General features: G+C 32.5%; 1 protein-coding gene across 7 annotated transcripts in view; it reads right to left on the minus strand.

Moving 5' to 3' along the window:
• The window catches only part of LOC140450217 (phospholipid-transporting ATPase ABCA3-like), a 372,486-nt gene that overhangs the window by 95,746 nt on the left and 259,274 nt on the right, over positions 1 to 17,466 (minus strand). For all 7 annotated transcript variants that reach the window (XM_072543710.1, XM_072543706.1, XM_072543707.1 and 4 more), the window contains exons 7-8: positions 8,492 to 8,671; positions 4,435 to 4,644 (exon numbers count right to left, since the gene is read on the minus strand). In XM_072543710.1, the coding sequence (XP_072399811.1) occupies positions 4,435 to 4,644; positions 8,492 to 8,671 (390 nt within the window). The remainder of the gene's footprint in view (positions 1 to 4,434; positions 4,645 to 8,491; positions 8,672 to 17,466) is intronic.

Below are 17,466 nucleotides of genomic sequence, written 5' to 3' on the forward strand. Positions count from 1 at the left end.
AAGCACAAATGAGACATTTAAAACAAGCGGCAGTTATAGGTAGCGTTTATTTTGCAAAGTGTGCACTTTACCGCGAAATCGGCACTATTGTAATTCTTTGTTACAAAGGAAACCGCAAAAATTATCAGAAACATGCATTAGTTTGTATTTGTGTTAATATTATTTACGATAAAGCTCGTTAAAAATGAAATATCAGTGATTTTCAAGATGACCCGGATTTTATGATCGCGAGTGTATTTGTATGTCCTCGATGTGTGTAAATGTGCGATATATGTACTTAATGTATTGACAAATTTTTGTTTTTAATATGAATAAAAGTTTCTTTCACTAAACTTTGTATTTATTCTTTAATTCTTAGGTTTAAACTTTATTATCAACGAAAATTTCTTAAAAATCCTAAGCTGACTAAAGGACTTTGCTTATCGTGCACTTATAATTTTAATTAGCAAAATCGTGGAATTAAATGTAACTTTTGCCAAAGGGCCTACCACATCTCTTGCATAAATAGACTGAATATGCATAAATCACATTCACAAATATTTAGCTGCAATCCACGTCTAAAAAACAAACATAAAATTAATTAAGTCTTATACGTATTATTTTGATTTTGTGTATTATTTTTTACTGTGAATAAATACTACATAGTTTAATTAGTACCTATACACGGTTCACAATTTGTCGATAGCTCACTACAAGTTTAACCCTAATTAGAGAGCTGAAATACAGAGAGAGTAGGTAATACGATATAATAGTAAAAACCAACCTGAAACTGACGGTTTAAGATGTTTTCGACTAACCCACCTTGTATCTGAAGGAATACAATACCTTATAATCCTATTACGAGGGTATTTTGAATGGTTACAGATGTATTACACCAGTGTCGTAGAGTATATGATTGAAACACTTTTTTGAACTAAATAAATATTTTTTTTAAATTGTACTTATGTAAATTGTATTTTTTAATAAAACTTCTTTATTTTATTCAAAAATAAAAAGTTTCTTGCCATTTGTAAAAGATACATTTATTTAATTAAGGGGAAAGGCGTCAAATGTCGCCTGGCATAATTTCCAATGTGTTTTAAATGTATCCATTATTTTGGAATCCGTAGAAAACTAATAAATATTTTTGAAAAATTTAAACGCAGAATGAAAGATTACATTATTACTGAGGACAGAAAGTCCCTGAAAACTTCTACAATGTTTATTTTAATATGTTATGTAACAGGGGTGAAAATAAAAGAGAAAATATAGTATAATTTTTAATTGAAAATATTGCATGCAAAAGAAACTTTTTATTTATTCTAATAAATATTTCATTCTGCCTTTAAATTTTTCAAAAATGCTGTTTAGTTTTCTCAGGATTTGAAAAAAAAAATGGATACATTTAAAACACATTGAACATTTTGACAGGCGACATTTTGCGCCTTTCCCCTTTAATACCTTACGATTACAACTACTATTACTTACCTTATATAATTACGATTAGAAAACTATTCAAATTCAAAATAAATAGGATCAACTTCGGAATCCGAGTCATCTTGAGGGTTAATAATTAGCGGTTGTGTCTCTACGGTCGCATCAAGTATGTTATCAAGTTCCCACATTTTTTGTTCTTCTTCTATTACATGCCTTACTGCATCTTTCCAGTTTTGTTCTGTAATATGTTGTAAAGACTCGTATGACAATTCACGTACAGCTTGTATTTTATATAACGTATTTTTTCTAGCCACATAACTTTTCATTTGTGCCCAAATGAGTTCAATTGGATTTATTTCGCAGTGGTAGGGTGGAAGTCTAAGGACTGTAATGTTTCGCCTTTCCGCCATTTTGTCAACTACGTATTCCTTGAACTTAGATTTGTGTTGCCGGGCAATTTTTAGAAGTTCTGCTTTTACCATTCCATCTTCGTAAGGCAGATACTTATTCCGCAGCCAGTCAAGAATATCCTGTTTCTTCCACGCAGTCGTTGGAAGTCTTTCTACTAGTCGTGAATGATAAGGTGCATTATCTAATACTATAATTGAATTTGGTGGTATGTGTTCAATCATCTGCTCAAAATACTCTTCGAAAACATCAGCTGTCATCTCCTCGTGATAGTCTTTTGTGCTTTTGGACTGAAATTCCAACAAACCATGCTTAACAAATCCTTTTTCACTGCCAATGTGAGAAATTATTAATCTACTGCCTTTACCAGAAGGTGGGGAGATACCAGTAGACCAACCTTCCATAAAGGCTTGCCTGGAGCTTAATATATTTTTATCTGACCATTTTTTTTTAGAGTATGACCTGAGTTTACTCACGTTTCATCCTGGTAGAAGATGGGCCTTCCTTCAGCCCGGAATTTTCGTATGGATCTTAGATAATTTCTTCTCCAACATATTATCAATCCGGTCAATCAAAAGTGATTTTCGGTCTGGTTTCCCCCACCGGAAATTAAATTCTTTTAAAACTTGCCACAATTTAGTTCGTCCGATATGAGGCAAATCCGGGTCGTCTCTAACTTCTTGTAAAATTTTCTTTAGGTTTGGTATTTCTTTTTTTGAAAAAAAATCCATGAATTTTCCTTCGAATACCATATTTGGCAAATTCATCAATTTCAATAGGCTTTTTCCCTCTCTTTAAGTGTTCGTTTGTGTTTGGGTTAGCTATACCGTGTTTTTCTCTTTCTGATAGGAACCTATATATAGTTGACTCTCCTACGCCAGTCATGTTGGCACAACTTTCGACTATGTTGCGAACAGTGTTTGTGGGATTCTGAGAAACCAGAGCATCGTAAACATCCAGGACAATAGTCTTCTCTCCTGGTGAATAGACAGACTTACTAACTGTACGCAACAGTACCGGTGTAAAACTTGATGATGTTGATGATCAAGCCATCACAAACAATCCAACAAAACGAGCATGAGCGAAAGGTACGTATATGTTCGTAGGTATATGGAATAAAAAATCACTCACGCACTGCATATAATTCGCAAAAGAAATATTCGAGACGCTAATTACTGCCGTAGACGCGGACACAACGACGAGCCGTAAATTACATGCGATCAAAAACGTACTAAACAAAAAAATTGTTTTCGTTCGTAATAACTTCACCCTTTTAAGTTAAGTTTCGAATATAAACTGAACAAACGAGGCACGTGGCCAAAGCATACCCATTATATTATTAAAAATCTGGGGAATTCCATCCTAATTATCTTGCAACGAATAGTACCTTCGGATATGAATTCCAGGTTTTCTAGTAAAGTGATTAAACGCGAAAATTAGTATTGAAATATCCAAAGAGATAAGGTATTCTTATTTACAAAATTGTTAATGGTTAAATTCTTTTTTTTATTAATATAATATAATTACATAACATTAGCCGTGAAAGTTTTAATTGTTTTTTTGCTAAATATATTAGTATTAAAATATTATTAATATTATATATATATATATATATATATATATATATATTTATATAACAGTATTAAAAAATATTATATTATTATTTAATGAATAAACACCTCAGGAACGCCTATGGTTTACGACCGTTTTATGAGTTTGAGGCACATTTCGTGCTCTCAACAATTTATGATCGGAGAATAAACCTGTTTCATTTTTGTTTATTTTTTCGGCCAATAACTGATTAATTGGTGGCTAACATGGTGGCTAATCACTAGAAGTTTCGTAATCCGTTTTGGTTAATAATTGACAAATTAGTGGCTAATCACTGGAGGAGCCATGCCACTAACTGATTTTCAACAGACAGGTATTATAAAAGATTTTTTGGAACTTAAATTTGATGCTAGACTAGAAATGTTTGGTTCTTTATAAACTACAACTGATTTTTTATAGGGAGGAACGTGATATTCCTACTGATAAACATTTATTACATAATTCTATGATTTAATACCTTAATAGAAATGTGACAGGCCAATCACTGGGTAGTCTAGCCTATTAAGTTAAAAAATAAGCAATTGCTGGCCGATGATCGTATCTTGTAGCCTGTCGAGAAGTTCTTATTTAGACTTACTTTTAAATTTATGGTTATATTTTCTCGAAGATTTTTCGTTGGTTAACCAGTTTAATAGTCTTTTAAATAAAAGGTATTTCTAAAATTATTTATGACTGTGTATAATTGGTTTTATCTAAATTACTATTGAACAATAATGTACTAAAGAGGTTAATTGATATTACAACAATAACACAACAAATGCTGTAAATCGAATAGCGTTCTTATAGTATTTTAGTAAATATTAGTTACTATTTTTTATGAGAATTAACCACAATTTCTATTTAAAATATGCTAATTCCCATTAAATATAGTAAATGTAAATCTAATGTTAGATAAAATCTAACAGCAGAGTGATTACACGACTCGGATATTTTAAAATGTTTATGACGACACTGTAAAAGTTTATTATTTAAAAATGTTTAAAGTAAAATATCTCTTACCTCTGTATATAGGGTGTCCACACCAATATTGTGCAGTGAATGGAAAATACCAAGGTTGTGGAACTCCGAATTCGCCGGGGAAAAGAGCCTCTATGTATAATGCAATTAATAAGTACATAATACAGTCAACTGTTAACATAATTAGAATTAACCCTAAAGTTAAGGAATCATCTGGAGTGTTTGGAGTAAAAATATTGTTCCATTGAATACCTAAAAAACGATGTAGTAATATATAATCTATATGATCCAATACCAATTGATGTAAATTCATATTAGCAACGTACTTATAGGTACACACGGCTTAAAAAAGTTAAAGGAGCCCTTTTTTTATACCTTATATAAGTTTTTGAATAACAACAATATATTAATAAGACATTAAAATTTAAAACTTTGCACGTATAGTCTTTATTTTCTTCTTCTTATTCGTCTTCCCGACACCTTAAATATTTTTGACTGAGCTTCCCTAATTAGCTTTTGTATATCTAAACATATCTACCATGTCCACCCGTACCTTCTGCATTACCCCATGTGAGAATTTTTGCTGATACAGTGTTTGTATTGCTTTTTAGATTCCAAAATACCCCGTGCTTACGTTGCGAAAACCGAAAGATCAATTAAAATAGACAGAAGATGAACTAAAAGCTTTTAGCGTGTTGCCGAGGCGTTAGGAGTTTTGTTCCCAACAGTAAGACGATTGGCAAATGAAGACATTCAAACAGATGCTAGCTATTCTGTGGCAATGAGTACTTCAGTATGTGATAATCTAGGATTTTCATTAACCAATAAATATGAACATGTTATTAGAACTCGAATGTTTAGTAAAGGTTTGTATCAAAATATAATTTGCCATAACCTACTGAAATATCACTAGCGTCATTACATTTTTTCTTGTTCATTTTAGGCCAACATGTTACCCTTCATACCCTTCAAGAAAAACTGAAGGATATAGATGAAATTACCATTTCTACTAGTTCACTGAGTAGGGTTTTAAAAGATATGAAATTCAGATGGTTAAACTGCAATATATCAAATCGAAATTATCTAATGAAACAATCACATGTGGCATATAAAAGATTACATTTTTTAAAAGAATACAAAAAAAATCAACATGATTTACACCCGTTACAACCAGTTTTCTTGGATGAGACCTGGATATATAGCAAGGGAGGATTCCGCAAGAGTTGGCAAGATTTCAGCATTAATGCTATTAGAAAGAGGACCGGAAAAGGTGTACGATATAATATACTCCATGCGGATTGTAAAAATGGATTCATTGATAATTACAGTCCAATTTTCAAAAGTGGAAAAAAAACTGGAGATTATCATGATTCGATGAATGCAGAAAATTTTTGAAAAATGGTTTGAATATCAACTTTTGCCAAATTTAGAAGAACCGTCGTTAATAATTATGGACAATGCACCTTACCACTCCAGTATAGTGGAAAAAATACCAAAATCAAGTTGAACTAAACACTCTTTAGTAAAATGGTTAAAAGGGAGATATTTACGTGTTTCAACAACCATGATGAAGCTTGAATTATTGGCGATGGTAAAAAACATTTACCAGATAAAGTTTTCAAGTATGTATTAAGAAATATTTAGTAAATAAGATTATATTTGTTTTATTCTACAGATTAGATCTACTGGCGCTTCAAAATGATCCTAGAGTATTGAGATTGCCTCCATATCATTGCCAGTTTAACACAATTGAGAATGTTTGGTCAGATTCTAAAAGGTATTATGATACAAAAATGAGTTCTGCAGGTACCGTAAATGAAAGTACTGTATTAAGTATTTGGAAAAAAGATTAGAACAGATAATACAAGAGTACTAAAATAAATAGTGGAAGACAGCCAAAAAAATTGATGCCAGCCACATATCTCCTATAATTATTGATTTTAACGAATTAGATACTGAATCAGATTGTGAATTCAGAAAATATATTGAGGAAATATCTTAAACTATTGCTGTTATGGATATTTCTATGTATTAAAACGGTTCTTTTTAGAACCACGGCATTTTCTTGAAATGTAAGTTATAATTGATGTCAGCCACATATCCTCTGTAATTATTGACTTTAATGAATCAGATTCTGAATCGGATTGTAGATTGTTTGAAATATAATATTCATTTTTGTTATTCGTAAAAAAAAGAAGGTAAACTTGTATTCGGTATCTTGTTTTTTAATTTAACTCCATTAACACTATTTCATCTGCACACCATAACTGGTAGATTCACTCAAAAATCAACTGCTTCACTATTTAAACTGTTTACATTGTTTTTAACTAAACTTCGTAACACTCTTTCATTTGCACACCAAATCTGGTAGAATAACTCAAAAACCAACTGCTTAACTATTTAAACTATTTCCACTATTTAATGATAAATCTTCACAAAATTAAACTATTGGCTGCCACAGAAACTTATCGGAAAATTACTTATCCGAATATGACTGATTTCAATCGATGGTATTTTATCACAGGAATGTTTGCCTTGATGCCTTGCAATTGCCAGTAAATTTTTTTATCTCGCAGTCAACTCTTAAAAGATTCTAGAAGGAAGCCTTATTTTCAATATTCAAATATTCCAATTCCATATTGTTTGTAATAAATAATAATAAAGCCATAAATAAATCTTAGCTAATTAAGCACTTTCCGTGGAATGTACACAATAGGAATTATGACAAACTGCCGTTCCAATATAATGCACAATAAAAATTTATAAACAGGACCGGACCTCTAATATGTAAATTAAAGTAAATTTTGAATTGTTAAAGTTTTTATTCCATATTTCAAAAAAAATAACCTTTTCACATTTAGCCGATTACGATCCTGCAACTGTCAGATTTACCTAAAATGTCATGCAATAATTCTCGACATTCTTAAAATCCTATATGACGTCAAAATTAGTGACGCATTGAAAGAAGAGTTTGGGATAGACTGTATATATGCAATTATAATGTTTGAGTTTTATTTAATTTTAGGAAACATGATTGATAATAATTTATTTTGATGTTTAATTTATGTTAGAAAGACACTCGTTTCTGTTTATTATTTTCTTTGATAACTAGTTTTCGTTTGTTATATAGCCGCGTACTATTCGCTCCGTGCGTAACCATGGTAGGGGTACCTTGAAACGATGCCAGCGTGCGTAGCGGCGAAATATGACAAAATTGGAAACTATCTTTTTACGCATAAATTTTATCAAAAATGTGTGCAAATACATGTTGCGTATTTAGTTGTGCTAATAATAGCAAAAATAGTAAGTGTAGTTTTTATAGGTTCCCAAAGATTACATATAAATTAGAGAAAAGAAAAAGATGGATTCATGCTATTAATATGAAAAAGGAAATATCACGTAACCTCATTTTTATGCAATTGAAATATTTAAATAAGTTACCTTAAATGATATTTTATAAGGCTTCAAGCTAACTGCAGTGTGCCTGATGACTTTAGCTTTTATATCATAGCTTTTACTATTACTGTTTTTAATTATATGCTCTTTCACGTGAAAAACTTGATTTGCCAGTACTAGATTTTTAACTTTTCTTTTCCGTTTGGGTTTAAAAAGATATATTATGATGAATTTTGAGAAACCCAGTTTTTAATACTACATTTATTTTGTACATAAACTGAAAACATATAATTAGAAAGTTAATTCTTAATAATTGTCAATTTCGCCTGTATTTAACAATGTCAAACATATGTCATTAATGTCATATGTTTAACCTGAAAATTGGTAGGTCCAAAACTGTCAGATGAAGGCGGTAGGCGTCGCGTCAGTCACGCACGGAGCGAATACATAATAGAATGATGAAGTATTTAACTTATCTGATTATTTAAACAAAAAAGGAAAGTGGCGCCAAACTTCAATATTAAAAATAAAATAAAACTTTAGTTTACATAACGTGTCAGTCAATAATACCTAAATACTTTAGGTTGATTTATTATTTATTTAGATTTCGACGACATCTTATATATTTCGGAAATGAAAATTAATTATTTCAGTCGTAAATTTACATAAAACAGAATATTTTCTAGTAATAAAAGTTTCTTACCTTCGCCAGTTCCCTCATACATCAGAATTACTTGAAAACCAAATGCCATAGCAGTATTTGATCCAATACTTGCTACCAATTTCGAAGTTAACGTTAAGGTATCATATACATTTGCCATAAATAAATATGGTGAGTATGACAAAAACCAGACCATGCCTGCTATAGTAGCTGCAGTATTAGCTAAAATACATACCAAATATTAAATATACTTTAAATATTAAATTTTATAATAAATATTAAATTCACTTTAAAACAAAATAGTTCGTAAAGGCCAACACATATTGCAAGAGGTTTATTAATACTGTTTAACTATTTTGCTTTATCATAGGCGTGGTTAATGCATCTAAGTAGTACATATTTTTTCTCTGAGTTTATCTTCGACGTCCCTACTGTTATATATGTCCCCATATAGGGCAATATATGACTTTGACCAATGCCCAAGTTTTATATACAATAGTTTTAGTTTTCGTATATATGTCGTTATAATACTTGTGATAAATGCCTTTTAACCTATAAATATCGTAGCCAATACTTGTCGGGTTTTACGTTTACATCCAACTGAAACTAAACATGTGGTAGTACACATTGAAACATATAGCGGTGGTCCACAATGATACATGTTTCATTGTGTACCATACTGAAACATTATATACCAATGGCATTCTATTGCAGGTGTACCATGGTAAGAAGGAAGGAAGAAAGATCAAGAGCCAAATTTACAAGTAAACAAATGGTCGCATTAAGGCGATATGTTCTAAAAGAAAGAAAATTATCCAAATTATGCTGTTAGGTTAATATTAAACACAGAGCATGAGACATCGATGTGTGATTATATCAAGAACTGTAGCAAAATGGCTTTTGTGTTGAATACTCTAAAAGTCAGAGAATTGGCATATGAAATGGGTGCTAAAAACAATATCACTATGCCAGAATCTTGGAAGGCTAACAAATATGCAAGCAGACATTGGTTGAGAAAATTTATAAAAAGAAATTTATCATTAAGCCTCAGAAGGCCAGAAGGATGTTCAGTGTCAAGACTTACTTCATTTACGAAACCAAATGTTGACCGATTTGTTGAAGATATTCGCATCTACAATTTAGACGAAACTGCTACTACGACTGTCCAATGACCCCATAATGTTGTGGCACAAAAATGTGTTAAACAGCTGAACCAGTGCACAAGTACTAAAAGAGGATTACTTGCTACTACTTGTGCAATAGTTCGAGCAAATGGAACATTTCTACCTCCGATCATTATTTTTTCTCGTAAAATGTTTAATATGATTATGCCAAATAGTGCACCGTCAGGAACATTAGGACTAACTAATCCAAGTGGATGGATGACTGCCGAACTATTCATGCAAGTATTAGAATATTTTATTAAGCATACTGATGCTAAAAAAGAAAACCCGTGTTTATTAATATATGACAATCACTAATCCCATATTGTAGCATTTCTATTTTCTTTCGTACATAGTAAATCACCGAAAAATATTTTTAATCTTTTTGCGTCATTGAGATTGATAAGATAAACATTTTTAGTTTTGTTTATATAACACAGATTGGTATTTCTATGGTATTTCTTTGATGTTGAGTTCGCTTAATATTGCGCGTCAAATAAATATCCGCTTAGATTGGTGAGACAGTTATACGGGGAGGCGATCGATTTTTAAGAATGATGTCACTCTAGGTAAAATCGCTGCCAAAGTCAGTTGGTTTTATTGTTTAGTCCGGATTTTCATCAAATTCGTTATTATTGTTCGGTTTTCGTTTTTTGTCATGAAATATAATGTGCAGTAAAGTAGCAGTGTGGTGTTTACAGCTGGCAGTTTTTGTTGAGTTAATCAACAATTTTTCGTGCTGTGTTTTATCTGAGACATTTGTAAGACGGCTTTTACGTTTTTTTTTTTTTAAGTTTTATGTCATTCAGGATAATCCGAAGCCAGAATCCAGTGCCAACTTTCAAAGAATTATCTAGTTGTATTCTCTGGTCACTTCAGATCAGTTTGCAGCTTGTGCGGGACCCAGTTGTCTTTGTTTGTAGTGTTTTGATCCAGTTCCAATCCCAAAAACTTTCTTAAAGGAAATAAATCAGCCAGAGTGATATAAGGTACTTTTTGTTAAAATTTTTCTAAGTAAAAATAGACATTTTTCATTATTAAAAAATTTGCTTTCATTACAAACCCCATATACTTTCAACCCCTGTAAGTGATATTAAATGTGGTAGGCAAATTATACCCTTACAATATGTCTCTGGAAATAGCAAAAAAAGCAAAAGCTAATGGCTTAATAATGTTAAGTTTATCCCCCCCCCCCATTGACAGACAGATTGATGATTTTGAAAACTATGACAAACAAAAAGCTATGGTTATACTAAGAGATTCTACCAATCACGAAGAAAATGCATCTGTATCTTTATCTTCAGTTCATATAGCTTCTACTTCTTCTAATACGTCCAAGAATCTGAACCGAACTCAACTCTTAAAATACCTTCGACATCAAAAAGTCCTTTTATTACCCTATTCGACATACGGGATGGGGTTTTCCTAAGGAAGCACCCAGAAAAAATTTAAATCGTAGACGGAAATCAAGGAAAAGTGTCCTTTTAACTAGTACACCAGAAATGAAAGACCTTTCTTATAAAACGGAAGGTAAGAAAACCCTTACAACAGCAGCAATCAAGAAAGTGAAACAAAATATTTGTAAAGCTTTAAGAACAAAAGGCTGTTAAAAGGACCCTCTCAGAAAACAGACCAAGCCAGGTGAAAGTGATTCAGAAACGGATTCTGCAAGTTTAGAGTTGGCAGTCTCTTCACATAATGAATTAAGTTCTCCTATGATGCAGGAACAAAAGGATGACTCAGAATATTATGTAATTGATGAAAATACTGGTATTTTAAAAGACTCTTGTTTTACTGAAATTTGAAAAGAACCTCCATTATACATAACTATTAAAATTTTATAAGCAAATGTACACATATAACAGAAGTGTAAATGGAGATTTTTTCGAAGATTGCATTCCGATGTTAACATTTCCCAAAAAAATGTGCCATTGTGTACCAGTCATGCCTATGTACTAGTGTCCACTGTGTAGACATTTTAATTACAGGTTTGCATTTCTATTTCGAATTTTGTTGACACATCACCTTTTGTGTCCTAAAATAGGTCGAAACAAGTCATTACGTTTCTGGAACACAAAGTTTTAAAACGGAAAGGCACATTATTAGTGTTATTTGTGTATATTACACCTGCCTTTCTATTCTTAGCATCTTTATTGAATTCTTTGAATGATTCTATTGTTTGATGGCTTGAATTAACTTTATAATTGAAATTCATAGTCGAAATTGGCTTTAATAGATATCGATATAATAATAGCTTGACTTTCTCACTTTAAAATTATTTGAACTTTGTTGACTTGTTTGGTGTTTTCTGTTTTCCAGATACTTTGTTCGAGTTGGCTTGATAGCTCAGCGAGCAGGTGAGTTTGTTTCATAAAAAGAAGTATAGTCTCTACTTGGTTCGAGCCACACTCCAGTCAATAATTTCTTAGAAAGTTTAGTTTAAAAATTAAATTAGCTCCTTGCCTTTAAATTGAAGTTTATAACAGATTTGGATTCCCCGGTGAGTGTAGTATTGTGTGACATAATGCTCATTCGTTAATATCTACCAGACAGGTGTAATATGCTAGAAAACTAAAGCACCAACCCCACTCACACATACCCACTTTACTTGTACGAACCATTTTTCTTTGAGGTCAATGAAAATCAGTTCGGTTGATCTATTCACATTAGTTTCATTTTTTTTGTTAAAGCAGATTTCTAATTCGTTCAGAGGATTTTATGCGCGATTAAGTGCGCAGATGAAGTTATAGGAATCCTGCTGGTGAGAATTATTGTCAGTGTTAGATCTTTTTTTTTATGTGCCATCTTTTGCCAAAAGAATCTTACGATATGCAGCTCTGTTTTGTACTGCATATAATTGGATTAATGTTTCTGGTATTTGGAATTATTCCCGTAAGTTTCTCAACCAGAAGTTGTGTTTCTTCTTGTAGAAGTAAAGGGCAGTATGTTCCGAAACATAGCCTAGTTATGATGCTTTCTTTCTTTTAACAGTAGTTAACAATTTTAACCATCTATTTTGCTAACTAATCCATTCGTCTCAATACTCTGTATTGGTTACTCTATCCGTCTAAGACATCCTCAATAAGCATCGATAGTGCCAAATTTCCAAAGGCAAAGAAACAAAAAATATCTGAAACTGAATCCGAAGATAGCGCAGAAGAAGAAGATACGGCCTGCTTGTATTGCCATGATTATTACTCTAAGTCCAATGAAGGCTGGTGTTCTTGTAGCATTTGTAAGAAATGGGCACATCTAGCATGTGGTGGTTTAGATAGTGACGATGATGAAAGTGTTCTCGTCTGTGAACTTTGCCAATGATATTAGCTATATTATGGAGCACCCCATTGTGCCCCAGGGGGCAATTTCCCTTTATTTTTGTAATGCACATTTTTCTCAGAAACGATTGTTTTTTATAACTTTAGCTATATTTTCCTTGTAAAGAAATAACTAAATAAACATAATATTTGTCAAATGATGGTGTAGTTTCATTACATATAGCACAAATTACTATTAAACTTAGGTACCCCGTTCCACCCCGGGTTCCCCTACCGCTTTTTTACTAATTTCAAGATTTCGTGAAGTATTATTAGTTACATCCTCTTGTTCGTCCCGCTATATTAGGCTACTTACTACGCCCATACCACGTCGGTATATGATTAATTTGGGTGTCAGTGAGACGCTAAAGTAATCGGTGTCGAATTTACGGCATTCTGTGCCGCAGCGCGCCCGACGATGAATATAAAATTAGTTTTTGAATTTTATCTGTTTTTATTACTTTTTATTTAGCAAACATATTTTTTTTTAGGTCAGACCATGGAGTTGGGGTGTCTACATTATAACACTGACGTGCACCCTATCCTCCATGCTATGGCATGCTAAACGAGCCATACAGTCTGTATGTCGAGGTATGAGCGGGAACAAAACGTGTATTAATACTCATACGCTTATGAAACGCACGTGGCGGATCATAAGGGCCCTTCCCCCTTTTTCAACTTGTCTTGAGTGAAATGACTTTAATATTTCCTATCAGCCTCTTTTGGCTAACTCTTGTTTCTTCCGACCCTGAATGGCTATTAGGTTTCCGAGAGCAGAAGGGTCACTGCAAAAAATTATAAAATCCAGCCTCGGAACATGGACGGGAAAAAATGAAGACGAAGTAGCAAACGAACAAGAACTTTGAATATAAATACACGGAATATCCAAGGGTGGAGAACCAAGTCAGATGAAGTCATAGCAAAAGTAAAAAAAATATCAGATATCACAGTTCCAACCAAAACAAAGAAAAAAGGCCAAGGTAGCGAAGACATAGGAGGTTTAATTCATATTTATAGTAGGGTAGCGAAAGTCAAGAGAGCACAAGCAAGGGTATCAATATTAATAAAAAATACGTAAAAGAAAACCTGAAAAGCTGGAAACAAATCAATGAGAGAATTATTAAAGTATCTGTTACGTGGAAAGGGTACGATCTCGACAAATATACAACGAAACCCAATCAAAACTCATTGGCAAACTCATCAATCAAAATATAAATGGCCGCAAAAAATTGTACTGTTGGGAGATTTTAATGCTTAGACAGGAAAAAAAAAGACAAAGTTATAGGTAAATACGAAGATGTAAAAATAAATGAAAATGGGGAAAATTTAATCCAATTCTGCGAACAGCACTCTCTAAAAATCCTAAACGGATTCTACCGTCATCAAAATATACATAAGTATACCTAGATCCAACAAACGAGAAATACCAAGTCAATTACGGATTATGTTATCACAAAACAAGAAACACACATATAAGTCGAAGACGTAAGAGTGTTAAGAGGACCGGAGTGCGGAACTGATCACTATATGATAAGATCAAAATGTTACCTACAGTATCGACCGCAGCCGCTACATCGAAATGACAACCAACCAGCACAATCAAAACCACTGAAAATGAATTCACCCAAATACAATATTAATGCACTGCAAAACGACTCAACATCATTTTTATATAAGTTACGGCTTAGCAAAAAATTAACAAACCTGATCTACTCTTCAGACCAGAATACCTATAGAAAGATAATAAATAAAGTCAATGAAGCATCTTATGAAGCACTCGCCACGATCCAATGGAACAAAAAGGATACTCCATTGTGGTGGACAAATAACATCACTAATGCAGCAGCCAACAAAAAAAAGCGCATCAGAAGTGGCTGCAAACAAATGACCCAGATGATAGACGAACATACGCAAGATCAAAAAGAGAAGTAAAAAAATCTAGTACCTAACTAAAGCAAAAAATTTTTTCTGAGAAAGTGAATGCAAAGAGCTCAACAATTATATAGGGTCAACAAGATCAAGAGAAGCATGCAAAACCGTAAAAAAACCGAGAACAAACAGAAAAGAGGTGAGAAGAATAGATTTAATAGAAGAAAGATCTTGGATCGATCATTACTCACAACTTCTGACTGAAACAAGAACGCAATTCACGAACACCATTACAACAACATATGAAATGGAATACGATGAAGACAATGAAATAATAGTACAGGAATTCGAAGATGCAAATCTAAAAAACCGGAAAGCATGCGGACCACAAGCTATACCGAACGAATTATTAAAACACAGCCCACAAGTATTGCGGGAATTACTGGCGTATGTCTTCACCTTATTCTATAAAGGATATCACTTACCACCGGAGTAGACAAAAGCACATATTAACAACATCTACAAAAAAGGAAGCAGAAAGAATTGTTTAAACTATAGGGGACCCCTTTCCTCTTAAATGCCTTCTCTGTTGAGGTTGGCGATCAATATGGCAAATTTCTCTCTGTTCTGGGCTTGATGAATTAGGTAATTCACTTCCTCTTGTGATTGATTTTTTCTTTCGTCCTATGCCCGTTTTACCTTTAATCTTGCCTTCCAATATTACCTGGAGCTGCTGAACTGCTCCCTATGGCGCATTATGTATCCTAGATATGACGTCTTTCCTTATTCTATAAAGGATATCACTTACCACCGGAGTAGACAAAAGCACATATTAACAACATCTACAAAAAAGGAAGCAGAAAGAATTGTTTAAACTATAGGGGACCCCTTTCCTCTTAAATGCCTTCTCTGTTGAGGTTGGCGATCAATATGGCAAATTTCTCTCTGTTCTGGGCTTGATGAATTAGGTAATTCACTTCCTCTTGTGATTGATTTTTTCTTTCGTCCTATGCCCGTTTTACCTTTAATCTTGCCTTCCAATATTACCTGGAGCTGCTGAACTGCTCCCTATGGCGCATTATGTATCCTAGATATGACGTCTTTCTAATTTTGATAGTATTGACCAGATGAGGGCGTGTGTTCATTGCTCTATAGAGGACTAAGTATCATAATTTCACTCTTAATGACTCTAAGGAAAATATTAAAAAATTAAATTAAAAAAGAGGTGACAGATGTAGAAGACCAAAATGGCTTTCGTGCAGGTAGATCCTGTACATATGTTCTCTAAAGCAGGATATTGAAAAAAGATTAGCCCAAAAATTTTCCACTCATGCAGTCTTTATAGTTCTGACAAAGGCATACAATAGTGTACCACTTTCAATGTTTTGGGTAGCAGAATAAATAAATAATTCATCTATTTATTGAAGACGTTTCACTTCTTAATCAAGAAGCATCATCAGTTCATCTAAAAAGAATAATAAGAAAAACCACACATCCATGGAAAAGTTATTATAAATGGATTACCTTAAAAAGATATGTAACAGTCAAAGATATAAAATGTGTAAAGAAGCTTATGATAATGGACATTAAATATTATGTTATATAGACAAGTAATTGAACTGAATACAGTTTACAAATTAACTCAACTTAGCACAGCAAAAGACATGTGGTAGTGGTACATGTATATAAAAAATATGTGAAAAAACTTTAATTTATAGGGAACCAAAAAGATCATATGATGCACTTCCAACAGTATATAATTAATTAAATTTGATTTTAACTTTAGGTAACATTATTAAAATTGAATTAATAATGAAGTTACCACTCTTAAGCTTCTCAGTCGCTGTCGGTGAAATGCGACCAGAAATTTAGGTACCACGCCGAACGAGAAAAGACAGTTACCTTGAGGTCAAAAAAGTGACAGAACAGCAAGGCATTTTTTAAAAAGTTAATGTCGTGGCAGAATAGTCAGCAACAGGTGGAGATTGATTCAACCTCCATCAGTCCAAGGTTCATACATTTGGAACTGAGAATAATATAGATTCTATGAATCTATTTTATTATAAAATTTTATTAATTTATTTGAGCAGAAACAATTATTTAAATATGTAAAAATAACATAGACAAAATATTCAATAAAATGTAAGTTGAATAAATCTAAGTAAGTAAAGTAAGAAATTATTTTATTTTATTTGAAATTATTTAATATGAAAATATGATAGAAACTACACCTTAGGGGACAATTTTTAAAGTAAACAACATATTAAGCCTAATTCTGCAATATTAATGCATGATAAATTTGGCTTAAGTTACTAACGTCCGTTCTCTAACTTAGTAAGGGCCTCGAGCAAGGCTTCTCTATAGCATCTACACTATTCAAAATATATCTGAATGAGGCACTCTCAGTGTGAAGAAGAAAATGCTGCAATATGGGCATTCCAATCGAAGACAAGAGATTGTAGACGATACACTTTGCTGACGACCAAGCCATTGTAGCTGAAGACGACAGCGATATATACTATATGCTTAGAAAACTGGAAGAGGAGTACATTAAGTGGGGCCTTACAATTAATATACAAAAAACCGAGTATTTAGTTACAGGAGAAAAATCAGAAAACCTACAAATCGAAATGAAAACTATAAAATCAACTTCAAATACTTCCTCAAATCA

Source organism: Diabrotica undecimpunctata, chromosome 9, assembly GCF_040954645.1.
Source record: "Diabrotica undecimpunctata isolate CICGRU chromosome 9, icDiaUnde3, whole genome shotgun sequence".
NCBI classification, from domain to species: Eukaryota; Metazoa; Arthropoda; class Insecta; order Coleoptera; family Chrysomelidae; genus Diabrotica; species Diabrotica undecimpunctata.